The sequence below is a fragment of the Dendrobates tinctorius genome, unplaced genomic scaffold (assembly GCF_039654945.1).
Source record: "Dendrobates tinctorius isolate UK_male_01 unplaced genomic scaffold, ASM3965494v1 ptg000181l, whole genome shotgun sequence".
Taxonomy (NCBI): domain Eukaryota; kingdom Metazoa; phylum Chordata; class Amphibia; order Anura; family Dendrobatidae; genus Dendrobates; species Dendrobates tinctorius.
The window spans coordinates 9,457,838-9,472,681 of record NW_027361848.1 but is presented as its reverse complement, the minus strand read 5'-3'; the positions used below and the strand labels follow the sequence as shown (position 1 = coordinate 9,472,681).

The following is a 14,844-nucleotide window of genomic DNA, read 5'->3' as shown; positions in this document are numbered from 1 at the left end:
ACCAGGTGGTGCACTGTTACCCCCAGCCGTGGAACAAACCTCCGACGTACGTTTCGCACTCAGGAGGCGCTTTCTCCTTCCACCGGTGGGAGGGGTCCTGACTTTTGGTTGTGGGTATTTCTCCCTTGGCCGGCTGCAGCTCACCATGTAACCTGTGGAAGCGCCTTTGCTGCGCAAAACGATCGTCGTTGCCATTTCCTTTTTGCACCTGTTCTCCCGCTGATATGCTTTTATAATAAAGCCTTGACTACACTACCCGGTGAGTGCCATTCTTTTCTACTTTTTTTGCTATGTTGATTAGCTTATTTTCCATGAATGTGCACCTAGGGGTAAAACAGTTGTATTGCCGGCTGCGTCTCTTCTATACACACATAATGGTTCGGATGTGTGGGCCAGTGTGATGGTGCTCACCTTCTGTTTCTGGACTTTGCATTTGCTAAAAATATATGTACTCTTTTCTTAAAAAATCTTGTCTGAATATCACTTTCACCAATTGGAAATTACTTAAATGAGAAAAAAATCTTTCACTATTCCTTTAATTTAAAGTAAAGTTTAACTCTACTCATTCCCCTACCATTAATACAATTTTTTATGAAGGCCATAGGTTGGCATGGCAGTCACGGGCATAGCTGTGACTGCAATGCTGACCTATGGCCTTCATACACTTTCGTGCATATCCTGGGGAGACTACACAGCGACCCTTACCTGTGACGGTCACTGCTTCACCATTGCAGTCCCAGCTACGCCTGTGACCGCAATGCATTCCCATAGTCTCAATACGCCTCAGTGCGTATCCTGGGGAGAACACACAGCACCCCCTAGCTGTAACAGGGGTCATTGCCTCACAAATGGCAGAGGATCCCGAAATCCAGGTGTGAAAAACTTGTTGCATCAGTCCCAAGAAGACTCATGGATGTACTAGCTCAAAAGGTTGCTTCTACTCATTACTGAGCAAAGGGTCTGAATACTTATGAACATGTGATATTTCAGTTTTTCTTTTTCAATAAACTTTATACATTCTTTCAGTCAAGATGGGACTTTTTTGAATTTACCAAATGACTGCAATGAAACAAAGAGGGAAAAATTTAAAGGAGTCTGAATACTTTCCGTACCCACTGTATCTCTTGAAATACTAGACATTAATTAAAGACCAGCAAGTCTACAAATCACACATACATTTTTTTACTTTACTTTTACAGGAATCAGCCAATGTTATGAGGCCTTATCTTCTGATATGCAAAAAAATACCCTAGCATCTTTTTTGGAATTGGGAATTATGAAAGTTAGTAAATCGTAAGTATAGTTCCTTGTTCGTATTTTTAATTTGGCCATAGAACTAATGGGAATGGAGTGAATTTGTTCCCTAGGGCCTGTTGGTGGTGGTGTTTTGTTAGTAAGTTTATTATTAGTATATTATTACTTATAAGTAGTGTTGAGCGATACCATCTTATACCGTGAAGTATCGGATCGGATTGGAGTATCAGGTATCGCCGATTCCGATACTGGAAGTCCAATTCAAGTCAATGGGACAGAAATATCGGAATTGAAAAAAACCCTTTCTTTACTTGCACATCCTGTTCGGGAGGGGGGAAGAGTGTGGGCGGTGCGTGGGCGGACACTGTGCGTGTCTGTGTGTGCAGGCGGGGTCTGTGCGGGCCTGCCGGGGGTTTGTGCGGGCCTGCCGGGGGTCTGTACGGGCCTGCCGGGTGTCTGCGGGCCTGCCGGGGGTCTGCGGACTGCCGGGTGTCTGTGCCGGCCTGCCGGGGGTCTGTGCGGACTGCCGGGGGTCTGTGCGGGCCTGCCGGGGGTTGTGTGTGTGTGCAGGCATCGTCCGATGGGACTACAAGTCTCATCGGGCTATGCCTGCTACAATGACAGTGATTGACACATTAGCCAATGATGGGACAGTAGTAGTTCCATCATCCGGCTAATGTGTTGAATGTAAAAAAAAAAAAATATATACATACTACATACAGTTGTGGCCAAAAGTATTGACAGCCCTGCAATTCTGTCAGATAATACTCAGTTTCTTCCTGAAAATGATTGCAAACACAATTTCTTTGGTATTATTATCTTCATTTAATTTGTCTTAAATGAAAAAACACAAAAGAGAATGAAGCAAAAAGCAAAACATTGATCATTTTACACAAAACTCCAAAAATGGGCAAAGACAAAAGTATTGGCACCCTCGGCCTAATACTTGGTGCACAACCTTTAGCCAAAATAACTGCGGCCAACCGCTTCCGGTAACCATCAATGAGTTTCTTACAATGCTCTGCTGGAATTTTAGACCATTCTTCTTTGGCAAACTGCTCCAGGTTCCTGATATCTGAAGGATGCCTTCTCCAAACTGCCATTTTTAGATCTCTCCACAGGTGTTCTATGGGATTCAGGTCTGGACTCAGAAGTCTCCAGTGCTTTCTCTCAAACCATTTTCTAGTGCTTTTTGAAGTGTGTTTTGGGTCATTGTCCTGCTGGAAGACCCATGACCTCTGAGGGAGGCCCAGCTTTCTCACACTGGGCCCTACATTATGCTGCAAAATTTGTTGGTAGTCTTCTGACTAAATAATGCCATGCACACGGTCAAGCAGTTCAGTGCCAGAGGCAGCAAAGCAACCCCAAAACATCAGGGAACCTCCGCCATGTTTGAATGTAGGGACCGTGTTCTTTTCTTTGAATGCCTCTTTTTTCTCCTGTAAACTCTATGTTGATGCCTTTGCCCAAAAAGCTCTACTTTTGTCTCATCTGACCAGAGAACATTCTTCCAAAACGTTTTAGGCTTTTTCAGGTAAGTTTTGGCAAACTCCAGCCTGGCTTTTTTATGTCTCGGGGTAAGAAGTGGGGTCTTCCTGGGTCTCCTACCATACAGTCCCTTTTCATTCAGACGCCAACGGATAGTACGGGTTGACACTGTTGTACCCTCGGACTGCAGGGCAGCTTGAACTTGTTTGGATGTTAGTCGAGGTTCTTTATCCAACATCCACACAATCTTGCGTTGAAATCTCTTGTCAATTTTTCTTTTCCGTCCACATCTAGGGAGGTTAGCCACAGTGCCATGGGCTTTAAACTTCTTGATGACACTGCGCACGGTAGACACAGGAACATTCAGGTCTTTGGAGATGGACTTTTAGCCTTGAGATTGCTCATGCTTCCTCACAATTTGGTTTCTCAAGTCCTCGGACAGCTCTTTGGTCTTCTTTCTTTTCTCCATGCTCAATGTGGTACACACAAGGACACAGGACAGAGGTTGAGTCAACTTTAATCCATGTCAACTGGCTGCAAGTGTGATTTAGTTATTGCCAACACCTGTTAGGTGCCACAGGTAAGTTACAGGTGCTGATAATTACACAAATTAGAGAAGCATCACATGATTTTTCGAACAGTGCCAATACTTTTGTCCACCCTCTTTTTTATGTTTGGTGTGGAATTATATCCAATTTGGCTTTAGGACAATTCTTTTTGTGTTTTTTCATTTAAGACAAATTAAATGAAGATAATAATACCAAAGAATTTGTGTTTGCAATCATTTTCAGGAAGAAACTGAGTATTATCTGACAGAATTGCAGGGGTGTCAATACTTTTGGCCACAACTGTACATACTACATACATACTTCATATATACTACATTCATACAACATACATACATACTACATATATACTACATTCATACAACATACATACATACTACATGTATACAACATTCATACAACATACATATATACTACATACATACTACATAATTAAAAACAGGATTAAAAACACATGTGACATGCACACATAAGAACAAGTCGGTAGGACATTGTTCATACCACCCACTGACTCAAACACAAACAGAGAGCACAGAATGACAATTGTGCAGAAATATCCTGCAGTAAAACATATACCAGTAGTCAGCAAGTGCTGATAAAAAGATGATAACAAATACAGGGTTTTTAGTCGATATGTTTTTTTGCAAATGTATGTATGTTGTATGAATGTAGTATATATGTAGTATGTAGTATGCATGTATGTTATATGAATGTTGTATATATGTAGTATGCATGTATTATGTATGTATGTATGCTGTATGAATGTAGTATATATGTAGTATGTATGTTGTATGAATGTAGTATATATGAAGTATGTATGTAGTATGTCTGTAGCATGTTGTATGCATGTTGTATGTATGCAGTATGTACTATGTATGTTGTATGAATGTAGTATATATGTAGTATGTATGTAGTATGCATGTATGTTGTATGAATGTTGTATATATGTAGTATGTATGTATGCTGTATGAATGTAGTATATATGTAGTATGTATGTTGTATGAATGTAGTATATATGAAGTATGTATGAATGTTGTATAAATGTAGTATGTATGTAGTATGCATGTTGTATGAATGTAGTATATATGTAGTAAGTGTAATATGTATGTATGTTGTATGAATGTAGTATATATGAAGTATGTATGTAGTATGCATGTATGTTGTATGAATGTTGTATATATGTAGTACGTATGCTGTATGAATGTAGTATATATGTAGTATGTATGTTGTATGAATGTAGTATGTTTGTATTATGTATGTAGTATGTATGTTGTATGAATGTAGTATATATGAAGTATGTATGTATTATGTATGTATGTTGTATGAATGTAATATGTATATATGCTGTATGAATGTAGTATACTGTATATGTAGTATGTATGTATTTTGTATGAATGTTGTATATATGTAGTATGTATGTAGTATGTATGTATGTATGTTGTATGAATGTTGTATATATGTAGTATGTATGTAGTAGGTATATATATTTTTTTTTTTACATTCTGCGCATTAGCCGGATGATGGGACTACTACTGTCCCATCATTGGCTAATGTGTCAATCACTGTCATTGTAGCAGGCATAGCCCGATGGGACTTGTAGTCCCATCGGACGATGCCTGCACACGCACAGACCCCCGGCAGTCCGCACACACCCCCGGCAGCTGGCACAGACCCCCGGCAGGCCCGTACAGACCCCCGGCTGTCCGCACAGACCCCTGGCAGCCGGCACAGACCCCCGGCAGGCCCGCACAGACCCCCGGCAGTCCGCACAGACCCCCGGCAGTCCCGTACAGACCCCCAGCAGCTGGCACAGACCCCCGGCAGCCGGCACAGACCCCCGGCAGGCCCGCACAGACCCCCGGCAGGCCCGCACATCATGATGACATCATTTCAGCAGCCAATCACAGCCACATCAGTGGCTCATTGCATTATGGGAACTTCCGATTCCGGTATCCGATATTGTAAAAATATCGGTACTCGGTATCGGAATTCCGATACAGCGAATATCAGCCGATACCCGATATTTGCAGTATCGGAATGCTCAACACTACTTATAAGACATTTCTCTCCAATGATACAGATTACAGGTGCCTTTCATTTTAGTTACATAATGGGAATAGCAAACACACAAGGCCTGCATACCCTTATACTATGGCATGAGAACATACACGGGACATTTTACACACTGCCCTATTTCATTGTTTTGCTACTATTGCAGACTCTCATTTAGAAATGTTATATTTGTGGATGAAACCTCAAATAAGCAAAATTGGTTCACTCAGGATCAGCTCTGAATTGGAGTACATTTTAATAGACACCTGTATGTACTGATCTAGACCAGACAGACCTTTTGACAGTTGTGAGGCCAAGTTCCCACAATGAGCTTTTGGTGCATTTTTGACTGCGTAAAAAATGCAGCATCTTACAGTTCCAGATAAATAGATGAAATTTATAGAAATCTCATTCCACTGTGCTTCTTTTTTACTCAGAGTAAGGTGACCTGCAGCAAATGTTTCAAATCCGCAGCATCTCAATTTCTCTTACACGTAATGTTTTCTGCGCGGATTTTCCTCATCATCTTGTATTACATGCGGAAAATCTGCAGGTAAAAACCCAGATGCATTTTCACTGCATTTTTGGGGCAGAAACGCATCAAAAACAGATGTAATCTGCACCTAAGTATATCAATAAAGTTTTGTCAAAGCCAAATACAAGGCAAGAAGTATAAAAAAAACAAGGCAACTTTTTTCCCTTTCTCCCATAGCAGCACCATCTGAGAGAGGGTATTCACCCATCAAGGACAGGAAGCCTACTGAATAAAAGGGCAGTACCTCTCCTCTGCCTCAGTTTGGTTTCCTGTCCTTGAGGGAACCTAAGAATAGCGGTACGTTTGGATTTACCCAGGTCTAAAGGGTATCCAGGATCGGATGCCTTCCGGATGAGTGAGGTACTACTGGCAAAGAGGTTGGTGGAGCGTTGTTTAAGCAGAGACGTCTTGGTAAAAGTATCATGCCGATGCAAGGTCCCAGGTCTGCGCACGCTTGGGCTACAGGAGTACCCTGTACTGAGTGCGCCAAGACATGCTTCTGGGTCTGAGCACTTGCAGGGTCCGCTGGTGGAAGACCCGACGCACTCGTCACTGTGGTGTAAACATGGTCGCCCGGGTCTGCGGACACGTGGGATGCAGAATGTAATGTCCGTTGCGTCCCGATGCCACATCGTGCCGGAGACTAAGAATGCGGCCATCCAGGTCTGCGCATGCGCAGGGCGTGCCGAGGCTCCCTGTGCTCAGTGCGCCAGATTTAAATAATAACATTGACCTGGAAAACGGGGAGCAGCCAGACAGAGGTGTAACAGGACCATCCCAGTATATATGGAATGGTCAAAAGATGGTGCCGGCCTTTGCAGTAGTCCTCAGCATGGATATGCTTCTGCAGCCACCTCAGTAGCAGCAGCCACTGCAGCATCAGCAGCGTCACTGTAAAGAGTGCAGCAGTGGCAGTTTGACAAGCAGCAGCAAGAATGGCCAGAGGAGCAGAGCAGGTCGTGAGTCCACCACTTCTAGGGGAGAATGTTCATGTGAACCGATCCAACCTTCATCTCCGGTACCCTAGATTGAATGACAGAATGTTGAGTGATCTACGTGAAAGTTCACCATGTTATTAGGTCCCTTTTCTCTATTTATTTTTTTACCAGGGAAGGCCTATGAAATGTAGCGCCAAGCAGAATAATAAGGAATGTGCGCTGTGCAGGGATGGTTTACCTGCATATTTAAAAGAGACTATGTCCCGATTGCATTCCAAAGAACATCTCTGAAGAAACCCCGCGTTTTGCTATCGACTTAAAGTCCATAATTAAATCAGAAATCTAAAACTCATTGAAACATCTAATGAAACAGGAAAAGGGGAAAAAGAGACCAAAACAGCAATCATCTGATTTGCATGGTTAAGTAGTATTGGAGAGTAGGAATGATTTACTCTTCTGTCTCCTCCTCCCCTTTCTCCTTCGGATAGTGACACAGGGAGTAGGCCATGTTTTCCAGAAGAAGACACGGGCAAGTTGGTGAGAGCAATCAGGACAGCCATGGGAATCTCAGATTCTAAAACTCATAGGACAGTCTAGGGCATTATGTTCGTGGGTTTAGAACAGAAGAAAGTTAAAATTAAAATGCTCATTGACAAAGAATAAAAAAGACCTGAGAAAAAGGGTCTTCCGTCTTCATCAAACAGAAAGTACCCATTTGATGAGGAGGAAGCAAGCATATGGTAGAAGACCCCTAAGACTGATGTAGCAGTGATAAAGTCCTCTAAAAATTCTCCCTACCTTGCCTTTAAAGATCTTGGCACTCTTAGGGACCCCCTAGACAAAAGAGTGGAGATTTATTTAAAACAAGCATGGGAATCATCAGCGGGGGCATTAAAGCCAGCAATAGCAGCAACCTGCACGGCCAGATCTACGATGGTTTAGTTACAGCAACTTGAGGAACAAGTAGTCAGGAACAACACCCCTAGAGACAGCATCATGGCAAATCTTCCACTATTGCAAGGAGCTGCTGCCTTCCTCACTGACGCTTAAACGGACTCAATCAGGTTGGCGGCCAGGTCAGCGAACTTAAGAAACGCTGCCCATAGAACATTGCGGCTCAAGAGCTGGCCAGGGGATGGCCAACCTAAAGCCAAATTATGCTCAATCTCATGTGAAGGAAAATATCTCTTTGGTCAAGCACTTGATATTTTGGATATGGCAGCAGATAGAAAGAATGGATTTCCCAATGTGTTCATTCCGCAGTATAAGAGTTCCTTTCGCAAGAAGAGATATAACATGAACAAGTCCCGCAGAGAACAGGGAAAGTGGAAGGATAGGAAGCGAAGAAGTGGAGACTTTCTTGTTCAGGGGCCCTTTGTTTGAGGCCAGAAAGCACTCTAAGGGATGGGCTTCCCCAGATAAGAGGAAAGCTGTCCCACTTCCAGCCTGCCTGGGAGAAGATTTCATGCAACACCTGGATTCTGAGTATAAAACAGACAGGGCTAAAACTAGAATTCAGGCTTACTCACTGGCACACGTTCAAGATGTCATCTCCCAAAACTCCTGGGAAACAATTAGCCCTAGAGGCAGAAGTACTAAACTTTCTAAGGAAACAGGTTCTGGTGGAGGTGAAGGTACAGCAGCATGGGAAAGGATTCTATTCTCCCCTATTCCTGATAAGAAAACACAACTGTACCTTAAGGACTATAGTCAACCCCAAGCGAGTAAACAAGTTTCTGGTCTACAGACCCTTCAAGATGGAGTCCATAAGATTGACCATAAAAATGCTGTTCCCGTGCAGTTATATGAGTGTCCTGGCCTTAAAGTATGCTTATTACCACATCATAATCCACGTGAAAGACCAGCAGTACCTGAGAGTAGCCTTGCTTATAAACAAGCAAGTCAGGCACCTTCAGTACAGAGCCCTACCTGAATCCAGTAATATTCCAACAAATTATGGAACGATGGGGGCAGCCAGAAATAGACCTGTTCGCAAACAAGCAAAACAGAAAACATTTCTGCTCTCTGAATCCGAGAGAAAAGCCATATGCACTGGATGCACTACACATTCCCTGGGACTTCAACCTACCCTATGCCTTCCCCCGTTAATGTTGATGCTAAGGAAGATTCGGGAAGAGAGAATAGATGTCATTCTTATTGCACCATTTTGGCCCAAGAGTCCATGGTTCTCGTGGATGAGGATGATGTCCTTTTCAGATCCCTGGATCCTCCCAAATATCCCGGATCTCCTCAAGCAGGGCTCAGTTTGTCATCTTCAGAGGTCAGGCCTGCATTTGACAGCCTAGAGTTTGAGAGGTCGCTATTATTCCAAAAGGGCTTCTCCCCTGACTTAGTCTCTACCCAGCTGCAGAGCTGGAAACCGGTATATATGGTTGGACATGGGCAAAATTCTTGTCTAGTTCGGGACAATCCTTGGAAGGAAAAATTCCAATAAAGGCTGTGTTAAAGTTTCTTCAAGAGTATGGAGATTGACTTGGCCACTAGCACACTTAAGGTGCAAGTATCAGCTCTAGGGGCTGTATATAATTATAACCTAGCAGTAGATAGGTGGATAATTAGGTTTATTAAAGCATGTGATAGATCAACACCAATACCATCCCCAAAAATGCCTCCTTGGGATCTAAACCTAGTCTTCAAAGCATTAACGAGATCTCCCTTTGAGCCCTTAGACAAATTACCAGTCAAGATACTCGCCCTAAAGACAGTAATATTGGTGGCCCTAACATCAGCCATCAGGGTCAGTGACTTACAGGCTCTATCAGTCAACCACCAGTTTACACAGATCACAGAAGATAGAGTTATACTGAGACAAGACCCTGCAAATCTTCCAAAAGTGGCATCTAAATTCCATAGGAGCCAATATCCAAGAAGTATTGTTTCTCCTTGCAGAGATTTACATGCTAAGCATGCCAAGAAGAGGAGACTTAAAGCTGCAATGATCCTTTGGGAAATATGCAAATTGTCTCTTCAGATAGGAAGAGGAGTAGAACTCTAGTGCCACCTATTGGAAGTAGCAATCCTAAAAGTCAATGTCGACCCTTTAATGAGCCTTGTCACATGACTTAGGATAAAAGTCAAACCAGAATCTCAATTTGCAGACAGTGTGTTTTGGGGTACTGCCCCTCGTCAGTGCAAACTGTAAGATCTGGTTTGGCTGTGTGAAAGGCGTCTGACCGATATCCAAGAAGTATCGTTTCTCCTTGTGGAAATTGACATGCTAAGCATGCCGAGATGAGGGAGACTTAAATTCCAATAGGTGGCACTAGAGTTCTACTCTTCTCCGTCTCTGAAGAGACAATTTGCATATCTCCCAGAGGAGCATTGCGGCTTTAAGTCTCCTCATCTCGGCATGCTTAGTATATCAATCTCCGCAAGGAGTAACAATACTTCTTGGATATCAGTCAGACGCCTCTCACACAGCCAAACCAGATCTCACACTTTGCATTGATGAGGAGCAGTACCCCGAAACACATAGTCTGCAAATTGAGATTCTGGTATGGTTTTTAGGAAAGTCATGTGACAAGGTTCATTAAAGGGTCGACATTGACTTTTAGGATTGCTACTTCCAAAAGGTGGCACTAGAGTTGTGGCCTCTTCCTCTCTGATGATACAATTTCTATAGGAGCCAAGAAATTGTTCTCCCCTCTTTTTAGAAATCCTAATAATGCAGAGGAGCAGAGACTTCACATGCTAGATGTTAAATGGATCCTGGTACAGTATTTAGCCATGTCATAACAATGGAGGAAGGGTGAATCCTTTTTCATGTCATTCCAAGAAGTTAGGAAAGACCTCAAAGTAACAAGGGGTACCATAGCTTGATGGATTAGGGACGTCATTAGCTTAGCCTATTCCTCTAGTTATATACCAGTTCCAGAGAACTTGAAGGCTCATTCCATCAGGGCCATGGCAACTTCCTGGGCAGAAGTGTCAATCTACAGGATATGTAAAGCAGTGACATGGTCCTCTCCTATTTTCTATAAGCATTATCGACTTAATGTGCCTTCTGATAACCTGTCCTTTGGAAGAAAGGTGTTACAAGCTGTGATCCCACCCTAAGGTGCCTTGGTCTACATTAAATCTCTCAGGTGGTGCTATCATGGGAGAAGGAGAAAAAATCTTAGTTGCTTACTGGTAATGGGATTTTACAGAGCTCATGACAGCACCTTTATATTCCCACCCTTTTTCTCACTAGTTGGTGTGCACGACATAGGGATGTTAATAAAAAATGTTGAGTGGTGATAGTTGTTTTAATAACTGTCTGGAGGTCTTCTCTTTGAATAACTGTTTAAAGGTCCTCTCATGTTCTGAAACCCAACTGATGCAGGTAGGTTTCCTGTCCATGATGGGCGGATACCCTCTCTTAGGTGGCGCTGTCAATGGCTCTGTAAAATCCTGATACCAGTGAGTAACTTAGATTTATTTAAAGCATGATGCACTCAAGACAAAAAAATGCATCTTCAAAAATGTTAAAATAAAGCAATGAAAAACCTCAAGTAATCTAATTTAATAGGTGCAGAAATGCTGCAGCATCAAAATCTCCCCAAAAGCTCATACAGGGACCATATCCTAAAGGTTTCAGCTTTAGCTATATATGACATGTTCAGCATCTTGCTATGTCTTACTTTTAGAGTTAGTCTAGATTATACAAGTGCTACTATGTTTAACTGCATTTTAACTCTTACTTTTCAGGGGTCCTGCAGAAAACTTCACTACAGATAGGCAAGCTATGGCAGGCATGAAAGGAAAACTTGGTGAGATACATGAAATTCTATTAATGTGATTTATTTTAATTTTCCTGTAATATTTTATAATAATGCTGTCAGTCGCTATGTAGCTTGCTCCATGTCCAGAGTATATAAGAAAAGACTGATTTGGATTTGGAGGCATATAAAGACAATAAGTAAAAAAAATAGTCAGCTTTACCGGTCTGTGATGAAATCCCCAAACCTGCCAACGCCCAGCCCGGATTGTGGTGAGCACCCACGCCAAATGAGAACAGGAAAAAAATGATCCAGCTCGAGATAGAGGCGGCTGCAATTCTGCCAACCTTTATTGGACAATTTTAAAGATATATAATGTTCTTTAAAAAAAATATGCATAGCAAACAGCGGGCACACCAGTGAGGACGATCAACACGTTTCAACTAAGAACTCTTACTCATGATCTACCTCATAGTGCATTAGAGACATATATATAGAATAAACATGACATTGAATGGACAGACAATTAAAAATGCAAAAAAGCATATGTAAATGTAGAAAAAAGCAATCACCAATTCAAAACCATCAAGGTCAATAATTAAATTGACATATTTTCCCTTATGGAATAATACCTAAACAATTTTTTTGTTAAGTCTTGTCTAGCATTGAGACCATGAGGAATGCGGGTGTCAAGCATAAACATCCAATGTTTCACGATTGAAAAGTTTCTGTTGTAAATTACCTCCACTCAGAGGTTTATAAACCTTTTCTATTCCACAAAATCTAAGACTCCTTAGATTGCCTTTGCGCACATTGTAAAAATGTATTGACACAGCTGAGGAGGAAAAGGCTTTAGAATTTACGGTGTCCGATAAGTTTCGTCTGACACGCACCTTTAGCAGACATGTAGTGCGGCCAATATACTGAACTTTACATGTGATGCATTCTATAAGATACACCACATTTTCAGTGTTACTTGAAGGAAGAATATGCATGGCTAACATGTGATGTAGTGGGTTTATGTCCATCAGTTCCCCATTCTGTGGCATTATCCAGTTTGTTATATTACTTAGATACATATAGGGAAAATATTATGTCAATTTAATTATTGTCCATGATGGTTTTGAATTGGTGATTGCTTTTTTCTACATTTACATATGTTTTTTTTGCATTTTTAATTGTCTGTTCAATGTCATGTTTATTCTATATATATGTCTCTAATGCACTATGAGGTAGATCATGAGTAAGACTTCTTAGTTGAAATGCGTTGATGATCCTCACTGGTGTGCCCACTGTTTGCTATGCATATTTTTTTTAAAGAAGTCCAATGAAGCTTTGCATAGTTGCAGCCGCCTCATCTCAAGCTGGTTCACTTTCTTCCTGTTCGCATATTGAGAGAGGTATAGTCGTGATTTTTTGCAACTCTGTGGCAGCCCTATTGCTGCACCATACCAGATTGCATCCTCAGGATGCTCAGGAGTGCACTGCTGTTATTTTCAGTATGTTGGTGAAAAAGATGCAGTGAGGTTTTTTTCTGCAGCATATAAAAAGTTATATAAATCTACCCTAGAACAGTCATCGCCTTGGTTAACAGGAGGCGTCATTCTACACAGTGAGGCTATGTACCCACTTATGCAGAAAATTCCTGACTAAAAACCGGACTCCTTCCCAGAAAACGCGCTTTTTTTTTTTGCGCGCGGTTTTTGCACGTTTTTTATGCTTTTTTTTCCGGAGCATCCCCAGTCTCATAGAATATAGTTAGAAATGCATCAATATGCACAAAAAATGCATAATTCATTAAAATGAATGGGATATTTCTTGTAAGCATTTTTTAAGCGTTTTTGCCAGTAAAAACGCTTCAAAAATGCGAAAAAAGCTAACTGTTAACTGCAGGAAAGAAAGTGGACGATTCATCATTGCTTTTCAGCTTTTTGTCTCATTTTGTGCCTGTTTTTTTCTTTGTGACATGTTCAAATCCTTTTCATTTCTATTTAGTTTTAAAGTTAATTTTTTTGTGTGTTCATCTATTTCATTTATTTATTTCATCCATAAGTTGTGAATTTAATAATGCTAGTTAAAAAAGTTCAAAGACAAATAAAGCCAGTTTTTTAGTTTGTGGAAAATTCATGAACAGTGTGCTCCATTTTGAAGAATTAGGTGCAAAAACAGCAACAAATTCCTGAAAGGCAAAAAAAAAAGTGGTCCTTCTTCCCCCCAAAAAACGCAAATGATGAATATTGAGATAAATGTTTCATCCTGTATTCTCTACCGGCCGGTGATAAAACCAGAATACCTAATGTATAATTTTCTTATGATTTCATACTAGGACCACAGATATCTGGAAAGAAGATCCTAGTGGCCCGACTTTAAGATTTGTGAGTGTACCTTGAGCCATTTTGGTTACAACAACGGTTTTAAATATTGATCCAGTCACATAAGATCACTTAACTTTGGAAATTCCTAATGGAGATGGAAGCAAAGGGCAGCTGCTTATACTTGTCATTGACCGATCAATTTTGCAGACTAATCACTATGCCAATGAAAAAAGCATCAAGAACAAATGTTTGTGACATCTGCTGCTGATGCCCTATGAGTTTCTTAATGAGCTTTTCCTAGCCCATAAAGCAAAATGAGGTGCTAAGGAGCGAATTGCACAAAGATTGTGACCCCATTATAAGTGAATGACTTACTTCGTTGCGGCACGTTCGACACAGGTTGTGTTACAGCAGAACAAATGTTGCAACCTGATGGTTTTAAAACAGCAAATTCTGACACTGTTGTATTTACCATGTATACATCCATATCTCACACCAGAATCCTGTATTGGTGTTGCTTATTTTGTAGATCTTGTAGTATTGTCATTTACGGTTACCCAAAAGCTCTTAAAGTGAAATGTTTGTAATTTTTACTTATTTTTTTTGTGCCATATCTATGATTTCTGAAAACTGGGAGGAAGCTACTGTACTGTACATAACTTCAATTTCCAAAAATGTAAATCCATAAAAAGAGCACAGAATAAATATATACTTTACATCAGTTATTGTCTTTATATAAACTGTTGTACTAAAATAAAATTGTAAAAATTGAATTTACAGGTTATTTTTATTTTGTCCAGAACTTTAACCCCTTCACCCCCAGGGTGGTTTGCACGTTCATGACCGGGCCAATTTTTACAATTCTGACCACTGTACCTTTATGAGGTCATAACTCTGGAACGCTTCCATGGATCCCGGTGATTCTGACATTGTTTTCTTGTGACATATTGTACTTCATGTTAGTGGTAAAATTTC

The 14,844-nt window shown here is 41.1% G+C and overlaps 1 protein-coding gene across 5 annotated transcripts in view; it reads left to right on the top strand.

The window, feature by feature from the left end:
• GNPAT (glyceronephosphate O-acyltransferase) overlaps positions 1 to 14,642 on the top strand; it is a 447,736-nt gene extending 433,094 nt beyond the window's left edge. For all 5 annotated transcript variants that reach the window (XM_073551868.1, XM_073551870.1, XM_073551869.1 and 2 more), the window contains 3 exons: positions 1,200 to 1,293; positions 11,544 to 11,605; positions 13,881 to 14,642. In XM_073551868.1, the coding sequence (XP_073407969.1) occupies positions 1,200 to 1,293; positions 11,544 to 11,605; positions 13,881 to 13,924 (200 nt within the window). In that variant the 3' untranslated portion in view covers positions 13,925 to 14,642. The remainder of the gene's footprint in view (positions 1 to 1,199; positions 1,294 to 11,543; positions 11,606 to 13,880) is intronic.
• Positions 14,643 to 14,844: the final 202 nt, after the last annotated feature.